We start from the raw sequence: 12,916 nt of genomic DNA, 5'->3' as shown, positions 1-12,916 counted from the left end.
ACTGAGACAAAAAATGAAGGTGTATAAGATCTCTATTACTTCTGGAAGCCACACAGGTCTGAGTCTGTTTGAGGATCAGATTTCTCATTAATTTAGAAGCAAATGCAAACACCTTAAGGCTGCAAGTTTCTAAAAGAAAGACTAAGTGTTCATCGCAAACTCCCAAAATGGCAAGAAAATAAACTTATTTCAAATATAAACTATAGTTTTGTGAGTGAAAATATGAAAGGCTTAATGCTAAAAATAGCCTATTTTTATTGTTATCATTAATTATTTAAAGTAACTGAAAATATTTTGGAATATATTATTAGAAATCTACCAGGATTTGATAAGCCCATAATCACCATTCATGAGTTTACATTAGTGTGTACTGCTGTGTGCTAGAACACAGACACCAGTAAGCAACAGTTTTTGGTTTCCAAATAGTTAATGAGGACATGAACACAGTGGCAAATCAAGCATTACATAAATAGGGTTCAATGACACGATGCAGCATTGGGTCTTACAGGGTGACCAACAGTGCCTCACCCAGTCAGGGTAGTAAGCGGCGTAGTGAAGGAAGGAGAGCCAAGTCAGCCAGCCGGCCATGTGATCTGCTCATCCCAGGAGAGGGCACAGCCTGGGCACAGACGCAGAGGCGGGAAGCCAGGGCTGCCCTAGTGTGGAATGAAAGGCAGGGTGAAGACTATGAAGAAATGAAAACCAGTAAAGGTTGCAGGAAGTCACATGTTCAAAGCCACCCTTTAACTAAAGCCTTTGGGAACAGCGTGAAGCAAGAACAGGGGTAGCACAGAAGTGGTGCAAAGCTTGGCTATGTGAGCTTTTATACAAGACTGTCTTAGTTAGGGTTTCTATCGCTGTGAAGCGACACCACGATCATGGGAACACTTACAAAGGAAAGCATTTAATTGGGCTGGCTTAGTCCAGATGTTTAGTCCATTGCTGTCATGGCGGGAAGCATGGTGGCATGAAGACAGACATGGTGCTGCAGAAGCAGTTCTACATCCAGAAGCCTCGGGCAGCAGAAAGACAGAGCAACACTGGGCCTTCTGAAACCTCAGGCCCACCCCAGTGACATTCCTTCCCCAACAAGGACACATCTACTCCAACAAGCCACACCTCCTAACAGTGCTACTCCCTAGGGGCCTATGGGATCCTTTTTATTCAAACCAGCACAAAGATAAAGCTGTTTGTTTTCCCCCTTAACACACACACACACACACACACACACACGTGTGTGCGCAGGCACACACACATGCACACAATGTGTATCGCGATCTATCACATGCTTGGACAGACATTATGGAAGAGTAACATCTGTTACCTCACATATTTACTTCTGGTGAGCACAGAGAAATCTACAGAGTCTATGCCCGGGTCAACTGTTATGGCGAGTAGAGTAAGGCGTAACAAATGCAGTAGCGGAGCACAGCGAGTCATAAACGGCACGGCTGCTATTAACACTGTGCAGCTCCAGCCTCAGGAAAATCCACATGCACACACTGAAATCTTGCACAGGGACGAAAAACAAGACAACCTGAAAAAACCTGAAGGTGCCAGTGATGAACTCTAGGTCTGGCATGGGTGCCTGAGAGGCTGCGGCTGATTGCTCCCCTTGCTGAGGAGCAGGTCTGTGTGTGCATCCAGGAGAGGAGATCTAAGAGGCCAGCGAGCAAGCCTGCAGTGTGGGCACAGGTGCGGCTGGGAATCAAGGCAAGAGGGTGTTCTGAGCATCTCATACCATGAGAAGGGCTGACACTGCCCACAGAGGACGTGTTCAGTCAGAAGCTGGATAAGCCAGGACAGAACCTGAGAACACTGACGAGGGACAAGGAGACAGTGGCGCCCATGGAGGAAAAGAAATAGTGCACTGGAGCACAGCTCAGTGGGTGAAACACTGGCTCTCAAAGCATCAAGACTGGGGCTCACTTTTTCCCTACAGGTACGTGGAGCCCTCACACCCTATCAAAGAATCTTTTTGCAGCAGACGGAAACTATTACAAAAACTACGACTATTCAAAAGGCAGAGAAGAACTGACTGTGGGGTGCTCAGCCCCAAACTGATAACTCAACCCCTGTCCTAAGGCCCAGGAGACATTGAGGACGAGGTGGCAGAGACTGAAAGGCAGAGGACCAGAAAGTCTGCTGCAAGATTGTATCTTCTAGATGTGACAGGGAAGGTAGACCCACGGAATCTCAATGATATGGCTGTTCAAACAAGACCTAAACACGGACAGGGGAAATCGATGGGGGCCTCATGCCCAGACGAAGAGCTACAGAAAATTAGTCCTCCCCAGAGGCAAGCCCCTTAAATGGTTACCAATCCCAAGTGGTCAGCAATAAGAACATATGCATAGAAGCAACACTAAACAGACTCAGGAGGTTGTGTTTACATATTTACTTTCAAGAACTCATGAAGAAGTTGAGTGCAGGAGAGCACAACTTATGATGGTGAGTGTTGTCAACTTGACAGGACCTAGAGAGGGACCTCTGGGCATGACTATGAGGGGATTATCTGCTGTTTAACTGTGAGCCAACAGTTCTCCCTAGGTTGCTTTTGTCAGTGTATTCTGTCACAGCACCAGCAAAGGAATATAAGGAGAGTCTGTAATCTTGGTTCTTCTATGGGGAGATGCAGGGAGGAGACACAATGATACCTTGAGGCCCAAGAACATGGCGTACACAGCGGTGACGAAGTGGAAAGAATCGGTATACATCTACTTGAAGGGACAGGGAGGGATTATCCAGGAGAAAGAAGAGGAGGAAATTACAGCTGCAACTGCTGGGTCTAACTCTGTTTTGTTTTTCTTTTTTAAACAGGGTCTCATTATGTAATCCAGGCTGGCCTGGAACTCGCAGAGATCCTCTTATCTCTGCCTCTCAAGTGCTGGGAATTGTAAGATAAGGAACTGATCATTCTGTGAACTGTGAAGACGAAGCAAATAATGATGATGCAGGGAAGACTCATCCAGAACAAGGTCCTGGAGGAAAAAGGGCTTTGAAAGCATCGCCCATATATCAGGCGCTGCCAGAGGCCCTGGGAACGCGGATGAGTCAAACAGAATCTGCCCCCGAGGAGCTCACGGTCTGGCAGGGAAAGTGGTATAAACAAGAGAGTGACACAGACACCAGTCGTCCCTCTGGGCACGTTATGTCACGGAATGGAGGACTCAGCTGACAGGGCTCTGCTGAACCATGTCAGTGGCTGCTCACTCTCCACCCCTGCTGTCTCACAGCAGCTGGAGCCCAGCCCCACCAGGCTTGCTTGTTTACTTTGTATGAATGAACAAACACAGCCATTGGTGATTACTCCCAGGAATAGAAATTTTACAGAGGTAAAAGAACATACTTTAAAATAAGTGATTTGGGATATTAATGAAAAAAAAATTAATGAAAAAAATACTATACATATAATACTATGCACACTTAATATAATGTGAATGCCTGTACCCCACCCCCAATTTAATATGTTGAACTATAATCCTCAACACAATAGTGCAAGTCGTGGGGCCTTTAGGAAGGGATTAGGTCATGAAGACTCTGAGGAATGTGACTACTGTCCTTGAAAGCCTGACTTTCTCAGTGTGGTCACTCACACCTATAGTCACAGGTCTTGGGAGATAAAGTCAGGAGGATCAAGAGTTCAAGGCCAGCTTTGGCAACATGGGGAATTTGCACCCATCCTGGGCTACATGAGACCTGCTGTCAAACAAAACAAAACCAACTAGCCAAAGACCAGCCATAACAGAGGCCTGGGGAGCCTATCTGCTCCTGTCGTCACATCATACTAGAAAGCATACACTGCCTGAGGAACAGCAGTGGGGTTGGGGTGGGGGGTTGGGGTTGTTTACCAGACACCGAATTGGCTAGCACTTGACTTTGAATTCCAAACCTCCAGAACTAGAAGAAACAAGCATTCCTAAGTCAGTCAGCTTCTGGGGAGATGAGTCTTGATGGATGATAGCCACTGAGTCCATCAGAGTTGGAATTATGTCACTAGTTTTAATACACACCTGCCATCTACTACCTCACACCTTAACACAGAGCACTGCGCAGTACTGGCTGTTCCCCTGGGCGGTCATGTGGCTGACTGGGAGCTGCATTTGCTACCACTGTTTGGCACTGAGAGAGCGGGCATCATAAAGCCCAGAAAAGATGAAGCCTCAAAGGGTAGCCTTCTACCAGATGCATATTCCTTCCATGTTAGCTTACAGTTTCAAAGTTAAGTCATCAAAGGTAGGGGACCATCCCAACTCTGTAAGGGCAGCTCCCAAAATGAAAATATCTAGAAAATATGCATGAGAATGCTATACAGAGACAACGGAAGGTTAAGAGAGTAGCAGGCACAGCTTGACCATGTGGCGAAGGCCTGACCTGATCCAGAGCTCTTTGGCCAAATGTACTTTATGCTACTTTAGGCTTAAAATTAATTGATTTTATTAATTTTTGTGATGCTACAACATTAAACTTAGTGTCTAATGCATGTGTAAGTATTCTATCACTGGGCTAACCATCAGTTTTTTTGCTTAAAATATAATCATTTAAGAAGGGGTAAAATGTTATTACTCAAAATTGTAGATAAAAGACTAAAAAAATGTGTAAGACTATATAAGATAAAACCAGCTAGGTTGGCTCTAAAGCTAGATTTGGCTATAAATGAGGCACAGCATTTACTATTAATAAGTAAATCATTATTAACAATAACAATAATAACTAATTATCAATAACTTTGTAAGCTAAGGAAGGAGACTGTACAACAGATAGCCCCAGGCTCTCAAACTTATCTTTCAAAGTTTCTAAGGCAGTGTTCTAAAGCCTTTTAGGAGATCAAAAGTTCTCTATGACTCTAATGAATGCAATGAGTCCCCCAAATAAACATCACTTGAGGGATCTCTTCACTTAGCCCACAGACCCCAGAGAGAAGTGGCAACAGCAGACTCTGGAGTGAAGACGCCTCGCCTTCCTTAACGTCTTTGCCAGACCCATGTGGACAGTCAGCCGTGCCTCCACCTTGCATGGCCTTCTCAACTCTAAGAATGCTCATCTTTGACACCCAGGGCCATGCCTACTACCCTGAATACAGTAAGAACCCACCTTAGCTGTGAGTTAAACTGACCGGTGATACCTTCTCAGAGTCATAGTCCTCAAGTTTTCAGACTTTCAGTACATCTCAATGACTATCATCTTCATATTGTCCCTTTGACAGACAAACCTAGAGCACTGTGAGCTTGTTTTAATAGCCTGTCCACTTTCCAAAACTAACCTTTGTCTAATGACAGGTGTCTATCCACCCCATACCGAAACCTATGCCTCAGAGTTCCAGGGCAAAATGTGATGACACTCCAACAAAAAGAAAGAAGCCAACCAACCATATACACTACCTGCTTTTAAGTACCTAAGTGGTAAAACCCTCTGCTTTACAACACACCCAGAGAACATCCATCAAAGGCTCACAGGGAAATTCTCCACCACAGTGCAGCCCCAGGACCTGAGCCACACTCAGCAGCCTGGAGGCATTCCTGTTTATCCCTGTTGTGCTGAGAAAGGGAGGCATCTCCTAAACTACATCAAAAGCTGCAACAGATATGGTGTCTAGTGATGACATCGTAATAGTGCTTACTATTTCAGGAAACAAAACCACTTTGATGAGCAATTTTATACATGATTAAACAGTCCGAGTTTTCAAGGATCAAATCAAGTCCATCTATGACTTTAAAAGGCACAATTCAATGTGTTCAGAAGGTGGGGAGGGGGAATTCTACTTACCTATAGCACAATGTAAAATCTAAAGAAAAAAAAAAGGAAAAGGAAAATTAGTCAGGGCCAATATTACAGCCTTACTTCACACAGTTAAGAATAGAGCAGTGCCGGCCAGCAACACTGAACCTGAAAAACAAACATTCCACTTTTAACCTTGCTACAGTCTATTTAACAAAAGAAAACCTGTTACTAGTTAGTTCATTTTAGCTTGTATTTCTCTGGGCGAGATCCTAAGGATGTAATCGTCACATGGTGGTTTGTTAGATGTCAATGGCCTCTTTTATAATCAGCTCACAAGCACAGCCAACGCAGGGCACCTCCTGTGTCTCATAATCTGCAGGACACAACTGTCACAGGCTATACAATGTGGTCTCAGTAGCGCCTTTGTTGGCTATTCTTGCCCAGCAGACCCTTCAATGCAGATATTTATTCTTCAAAGCTACATCCCCAGTCACTGCCTTGCTTTGCTCAACAGTCATGCTGTAGAGCTCCTCTCTGGTCTAACTTCTAAACATGTCCCCCAGCTCCAGGTCCACTTTCCAAATCACCCTGGACATCGCCATGCACTGCATCAGCACCTCAAAATGGCTACCTCCATGGGAAACACATCACTTCCTTCCTCCCCATGATATGCCTGGGGCCATGGGGCTCCTGGTCTGCAGGGCTAACTTACCCTTACCCCTAAGTCTCAACTGGCTTCCAATTCCTGCTGATACATCTCAGAGCATTCTTGTTTTCTCTTCCAGCACCTGGAGTGAGAATGCCATTTCTATCCTATCTCAATGGCCTCTCAATTGGCCAACTGTGTCCTTCTAAATCCCCACTACTTTAACAGTGGTGATGATGATTTGAAGCCACCTATGTACTGAGTTCATGAACAGTCTTCTGGACAGTAAGGATAACATCTGTTGAAGACCCTGCTCTCACTTCTACAGAACATCTCTAGCCGTTACTTATTATTGATCCTGACAGTCACCCTGACAGGTAGACAGGGTGGGAACACTAAGACACAGAAAGCGGCACGGCTTGCCCACAGTGGTCAGCAATGGCCCGGGTAAGGACCTGAACTTTGATTTTCTGTCTTCTCTAGTTTTCTATCACTATTTCACTGCAAGCAAGTCATGAGACCCCGAGACAGGAACTTCTCAAGACAGACTCTACCTAAAAAAAATTCACAAGACAGACTCTAGCTTAAAAACTTCACAAGACAGACTCTAGCAAAAATGTCCACTAAATTCCCCCATCCCATTTCAGGGAGGTGGGAACAGGGTATAGGGACAGAGCTTGGATTAAAAAGCTAAGCTGTAAAATTTTGCTGCTACCTGAGAAGGAAAGAGAAAATTTCCATCCAGCAAGTCACATTATCCCTTCAAAAGACACCCCTGAAAATCTCAAATGTGTGAATATCTCCTGCTGCACAGCTTGGAAAAAACTAGAGGATATATCTAGACTGAAATGAGAGATGAAATGAAGGACATGAATGAAGGACATCCTTTGAGAAGACAGGAGCACACATTTTCTTCATATGTGTGACAAGACATCCTGGCTGCTCAGTAAGGATGGGACACTGCAGAAAGAAAAAAAAAAAATGACAGTAACTCAGGGCTACCCTGTTTTCTAGGTTTCATCCTAGCAGGCTGAGCCTCTCCTTTTCCATCTCACATACTTTATAGTGCTCCCTTTACCTTCCTGATGACACTCACAGCTGATGTGACCTACTTACACCAAAGTTTCAAAAAACTATCCTAAATGGTACACAAAGGCTAAAACAAAATAATTTAATTAGAACTATATATTTCAATATGTAAATGCTTTTGGACTAATAATATAACAACCAGATACAATACCAACTCATAATAAGTAAGTTTGGATTTAAAAATAAAAATTTCAGGGGCCAGTGAGATGTTCTGCAGGTTAAGGCCCTGCTGTACAAGCCAGGCAGCACAGTTTGTGTGGAACCCACAAAGAGGTAGGTGGAAAGGGCTGGCTCCACAGAGCTCTCTGACTTCCACCACGTGCACTATAACTCCTGTGCCCACACCCATATAATAATAAATAAAATGTAAAAAATAATACAAGTTTCAGAGACTACTCTGCAAATACAAATACAATGGTCCAGGCTAAAACTAGAAACAAACAAACAAACAAACAAAAATCATAAAGGTAAGTAATACTAGAAACATAACAAAGTCAGGCAGTGGTGGTGACACAGGCTTTAAATCCAGGAGGCAGAGGCAGGCAAATCTCTGTGAGTTCAAGGCTAGCCTGGTATACAGAGGGAGTTCCCAGGACAGCCAGGGCTACACAAACCAAGCCTGTCGGAAGGAAGGAAGGAAGGAAGGAAGGAAGGAAGGAAGGAAGGAAGGAAGGAAGGAAGGAAGGAAGGAAGGAAGGAAGGAAGACATAACAAAGTTCCTTGGGCACCATATTCTTTAAATAGTGAAAGGACTTAAAAATAGATTCTGAGTGAAGAAACCACTACCACCACGACAAAACTGACCCACAGCACTGCAAGAAGCAACACAGTAGTTATGCACCAGATTGGGGACACTTTCAGACAAAGTTAAAAACCAGTGCTGGAGATACATCAGTCAGTAAAGTGTTTACAAGAGACCTGAATTCAGTCCCCAGAACCACATAAGAACAGACAAACAAACAAATGTAGATGAGGCTTTATCCTCATCTACATGGTGAGTTCCAGACCAGCAAAAGAGCCTGAGTCAAACAAAAGCAAAGGTGGATACCCAAGGTACCCTCTGGCTTCCGGCTCCCACATGTGCTTGTATACACATAGACAATCACACAAATAATAACAACAACAATAAATTAAAAACCAGTGCTGTCTCAAAATAATTCTATTTCACAACTGAAATTTCTTATCACACAGGTAGCTATAGAGTATTAATCTACATTAAAGAAGGTGTTCCTAAATTTTTTTTTTTTTTTTTTTTTTTTTTTTGGTCTCACATATAGCCTTGGCTAGCCTGGAACTTGCTATGTAAACCAGGCTGGCCTTGAACTCACAGAGATCCTCCTGCATGCTGGACTTAAAGGTGTGCTCTACCCAGTAGAGCTACCCCACTAATTTATACCGAAGTCTGAGTGCTATAAATTAGGGGTATAAATCTGAGTGGTCCATCCCTTGCTCTGTAGTTCTGGGCAGTCTCATCACTTTTAACAACACTGGCACTGTGAAACCTACTCAGCCAAGTATGCAGGCTAGGAGTGCCACAGCACTTGAGGCCATCTTTATTTCATATCAGCTTATCCTTCGAATTAAAAGTGCTAGCACACAGAATTCTAAAGGCAAGCTCCCAACGTTACAGCTATCTGCCCATCCAAACACTGATCTAGGTATTGTACGACAGAGATTTTTGCAAACAGAGATTTTTGCAAACGTCATTAAAATGTCTATTTATTTATTTGTTTGTTTATTTATGGGCAACACCTCACTTTGTAGCCCAGGCGAGCCAGGAACTCACTATATAACTTGCGTGGTCTCAAACTTGTTGGCCATCCTCCTGCCTCATCTCCCTAGTTGCTCTGACTACACGCATGGGCCACCGCAGCTGGGTAAGTCAGCTGATTTTAAGGTACAGAGTTGGTGTGGGTGGACACAACCCAACCCTCAGCATACGTTAAGAGCTTTTTGGCATGTATGTGACCTTGGGTTTGAGTTTCAGAGCTGTGAAGAAAAGGCTGGAAAAACAGCTGTCCTCTCTGGAAGGTGGCAGCAAGGGAAACCAGAGATATTAGAGAACATGGATTCAGCATAGCAAGCACGGAGGCTGGAGGGGCTGTGTGTGAGGACTACAGAATAGTCCCTGAGTAACAGTGACCTACAGCTAACAGCCAGCTAGAAAATAAGAACCCCAGCACATCTGTTACAAGACAATGGATCCTGCCTACAAGGAAACCAGCCAGCCTCCCTGACATCTTGATTGCCGGCACCTTGATTTCAGTCTTGTGATTTTCTGACCTGAGAACCTGTGGCCCCTCACTGCTAACTTACACAGTGGGGAGCTAAGTGAGTGATGCTGCAAGCTGCTGACTGGCTTTGGGCGTGTGGCAACAAGGCCTACGGCAATCTTCTAAGCCTTTTATCTAACATCTTGTGAAGGTTTTCAGTATTAGAATAAGAGGCTAGCCCTGGGAGATGTAGGGAAAGGGGCAGAACAAGTCTTCACTGAGCTGGACTCTTTCACTTATGAGACATCAAATGAGTCATGTCCCTAGTCATGGTGACACTGAAAATACCCTCTGTAACTTCCCTACTCCTAGGAGGTGCCAGTGCTCTGGGATCCACAGAATAAAATTACTGGACCATAATAAGCACACTGACAGGAAAAACAATAGAGAACTTGCCATATTCAAACTGCCTTAAAAAAAAAAAAACAAACAAACCATACATTCTTCCCTTTCTCCCTTTCTACTGTGGGGACACGTCGGGCGGCCCTATGCTGATGGCACTGTGCTACTGCCTGCGCTATCTCAGTTAGTGACACCTCCCCAGAGTGCTCACTTATGCAATAATTTACACCCTGTGATGGCTACAGAAACTTAATGTGGGACCAGCATCCCTTAAGGGCCCTTGACTTTTGCCCTGGAATGCCTGTGAGATCCCAGGGGCCAGCATATGAGATTAAGAACAGAATAATGGGGTTCCTGCTTTCTGCTTTTGTAAACTGGCTTATCAATGTGGGAGTGGAATAAATGGTCTTTTTATTACTATACAATGGGAAAGAAAAACAACTGAGGGGAGTAAAACAATTTTCTTGCCTAGCTATGGACTCCGTAGGTAATTGTCATGTCTACCTCTGATGTCCACCTTTAGAAAACCTTCCTTTAGGCCCTTCAGCACAGTATGCTGGTTGGCTCTCAGGCTGCCGCCCTTCTGCAATGAGAGTACATTTATTTCATTTAAATTTGAATCAAATCTAGAAGTCTTTGGTCTTTCTCACTGGACTTGAACGGCACAACATCTACCTACCAAAAAATATACTTATTTTAGTTTTAAATTTTAACCTTAGTGTCAAATACCATCTTGTACAATGGCTATTTAGAAATGCCTTTTTGAACAAGCTCCTAAGGTTTGAACTGGAAAAATTTTGTGAGTTACTAACAAATCTTTCCAGTTTCATCTCTAAAAATTATGTCATTATTTAATGTGTATGGATGTTCTGCCTACAAGCATGCATGCCTGATGCCAAAATAGGGCCTCCAATCACCTGGAACTGTAGTTACAGATGGTTGTCAGCCACCAAGGGGGTGCTGGGAATGGAAGCCAGGTCCTTCAGAAGAGCAGCCAGTGCTCCTAACCACTGAGCTATCTCTCCAAGCCCCTCCAATTTCACTTTCAGTCGAAGGTAAGGAAGTAACAGCAAAGCACCTACAAGTCTCCAGGTGAAAAGGAACCCAAGTGGGAGGAAGAACACCAGGCCGGCCCAGTATGGATCAGGTGTGCTCCCCTGCTTCAACTGGCTATGGCTCGAGGTGAGTCATGGATGAAATGCACTTGCTGTGTGTTCAGCCTCAAGAACAGAGAGAACTTCCAGACACGGTAAAAAGCAAAGCCGGACAATTCCTACTACAGTCCTTCTCACTGTGCAGTGGCCCACGACTAACTGTGTCCATTTGCCAAAACTTTGGAACATACCATATGCGGCTTTAATCCCATCTTGCTTAAGATTCGGATGCATAACATATAACCTTAACCCCTAGTGCTGAGCAACAAGTCAAGGGTCTCACACATGCTGAGTAGGCTACCATCCCAACCCTAACATATAGTCAGAAGGACAGACACCAAAATGTTAACAGGGGCAATAGTCAGGCACGGAGCTTGGAAGCAACACATATTATCTTCTTTATGCTTATCTTTAAAAATGAGTATATATGGTATTTACAGTCAGAAGAGAGCACTTTTCTTTCCTCTGGTGGCATGAGCAGGTTTCTGCTGAATCTTACTGGTCCTTCGCCACTTTTTAAGCTATTTACCTCAGAAAGGAGGATGACTCATACCGGTGTCAAGTCTGGAAGGAATAAATAGGGTGTGCTGAGCTGAGTCTAACCTCAAATTTCCATAAAGTATCTTCTGTAGAAGGGGAGAGCAAAGGGTGGATATATGTGATCACATTTATGAAAATGGATAACCGTTAGGTTTCAAACCTGGAGCTAAGTGCTGAAGTGCCTAATTAAGTTATCAAAGCCAACCCAGCCACTGGGTTCTCCCTACAGCCCTTAGTAGCCACAGGGCCCTCCTGGCTGACATACGCCACCCCCTACCCTAAACTTCTCCAGCACATAGGCTGGGCTGTCCTTCCCCCAGCTGCCCTTTCCTATATATTCCAACCAATTTGGTTTCCTACCCTCTTGGTATCTTTGGCCTCCTGGCTGGCTGCCACATTTGGTTCTCCTCTCTCCCCTCTCCTCCCCACCTCCTCACCAGGCTCAGGGGCCTGTCCACTCTGGACTCTCCCAGATATCCCTGTCTCTGACTAAGCTGGCTCACATTTCTATAATAAACTTTCCCCTACAGCGTACCTGTAAGTCCTTTCCTTTTCTTTCCTTTTTTTTCCAATCTGGTGCCAAAACCCAGGACTAGTCATGCTCTTTTTCTTTTTCTTTTTTCATTCATTTGGTGCTGAAACTCAGGACCAAAGTCATATCTTTTTCTTTTTTCTTTTTTTCATTTATTTGGTGCCAAAACCCAGAACCAGTCATGCTCTTTTCCTTTTTATTCTTTGTCTTTGTTCACTTCCTTAAATTTTAGCTATTTGGATAGACTGAGTCATACAAGAAACTACAATAACGGGGTACTATAAAAGAAAAAGATAGGACTGGTCCTGGGTTCCAGCACCAGATGAATGAAAAGGAACAAAAAGGGAAAAAAGGACCATGACATAACCTGGGTATGGTGGAGGAGACGGTTTATTATAGCTATGTGGGAGAGCACAGCTAGAGGCAGGGGCATCTGGGACAGTACAGGGTAGACATGATCCCGAGTCATTTGAGGAGTCAGAGAGCGAGGTGCAGCTGCCAGCCAGGAGACCAAAGATGCAAAGAGGGTGGGCAATCAAAACGGTTGGAATATACAGGAAAGGGCAGTGGGGAAGAGCAGCCCAGCCCTCTGAACTGCAGAATTCAGGGTAGAGGGCAG

At 44.3% G+C, this 12,916-nt stretch overlaps 1 protein-coding gene across 1 annotated transcript in view; it reads right to left on the bottom strand.

Moving 5' to 3' along the window:
* Hacd2 (3-hydroxyacyl-CoA dehydratase 2) overlaps positions 1–12,916 on the bottom strand; it is an 86,783-nt gene that overhangs the window by 60,034 nt on the left and 13,833 nt on the right. Inside the window, exon 3 of the mRNA XM_055625061.1 lies at positions 5,767–5,785. Within this exon, the coding sequence (XP_055481036.1) occupies positions 5,767–5,785 (19 nt within the window). The remainder of the gene's footprint in view (positions 1–5,766; positions 5,786–12,916) is intronic.

The sequence above is a fragment of the Psammomys obesus genome, unplaced genomic scaffold, assembly GCF_907164565.1.
Source record: "Psammomys obesus unplaced genomic scaffold, mPsaObe1.curated_primary_1811, whole genome shotgun sequence".
Classification (NCBI taxonomy): domain Eukaryota; kingdom Metazoa; phylum Chordata; class Mammalia; order Rodentia; family Muridae; genus Psammomys; species Psammomys obesus.
The sequence above is the reverse complement of the archived record's forward strand: the minus strand, read 5'-3'. Positions and strand labels throughout refer to the sequence as shown.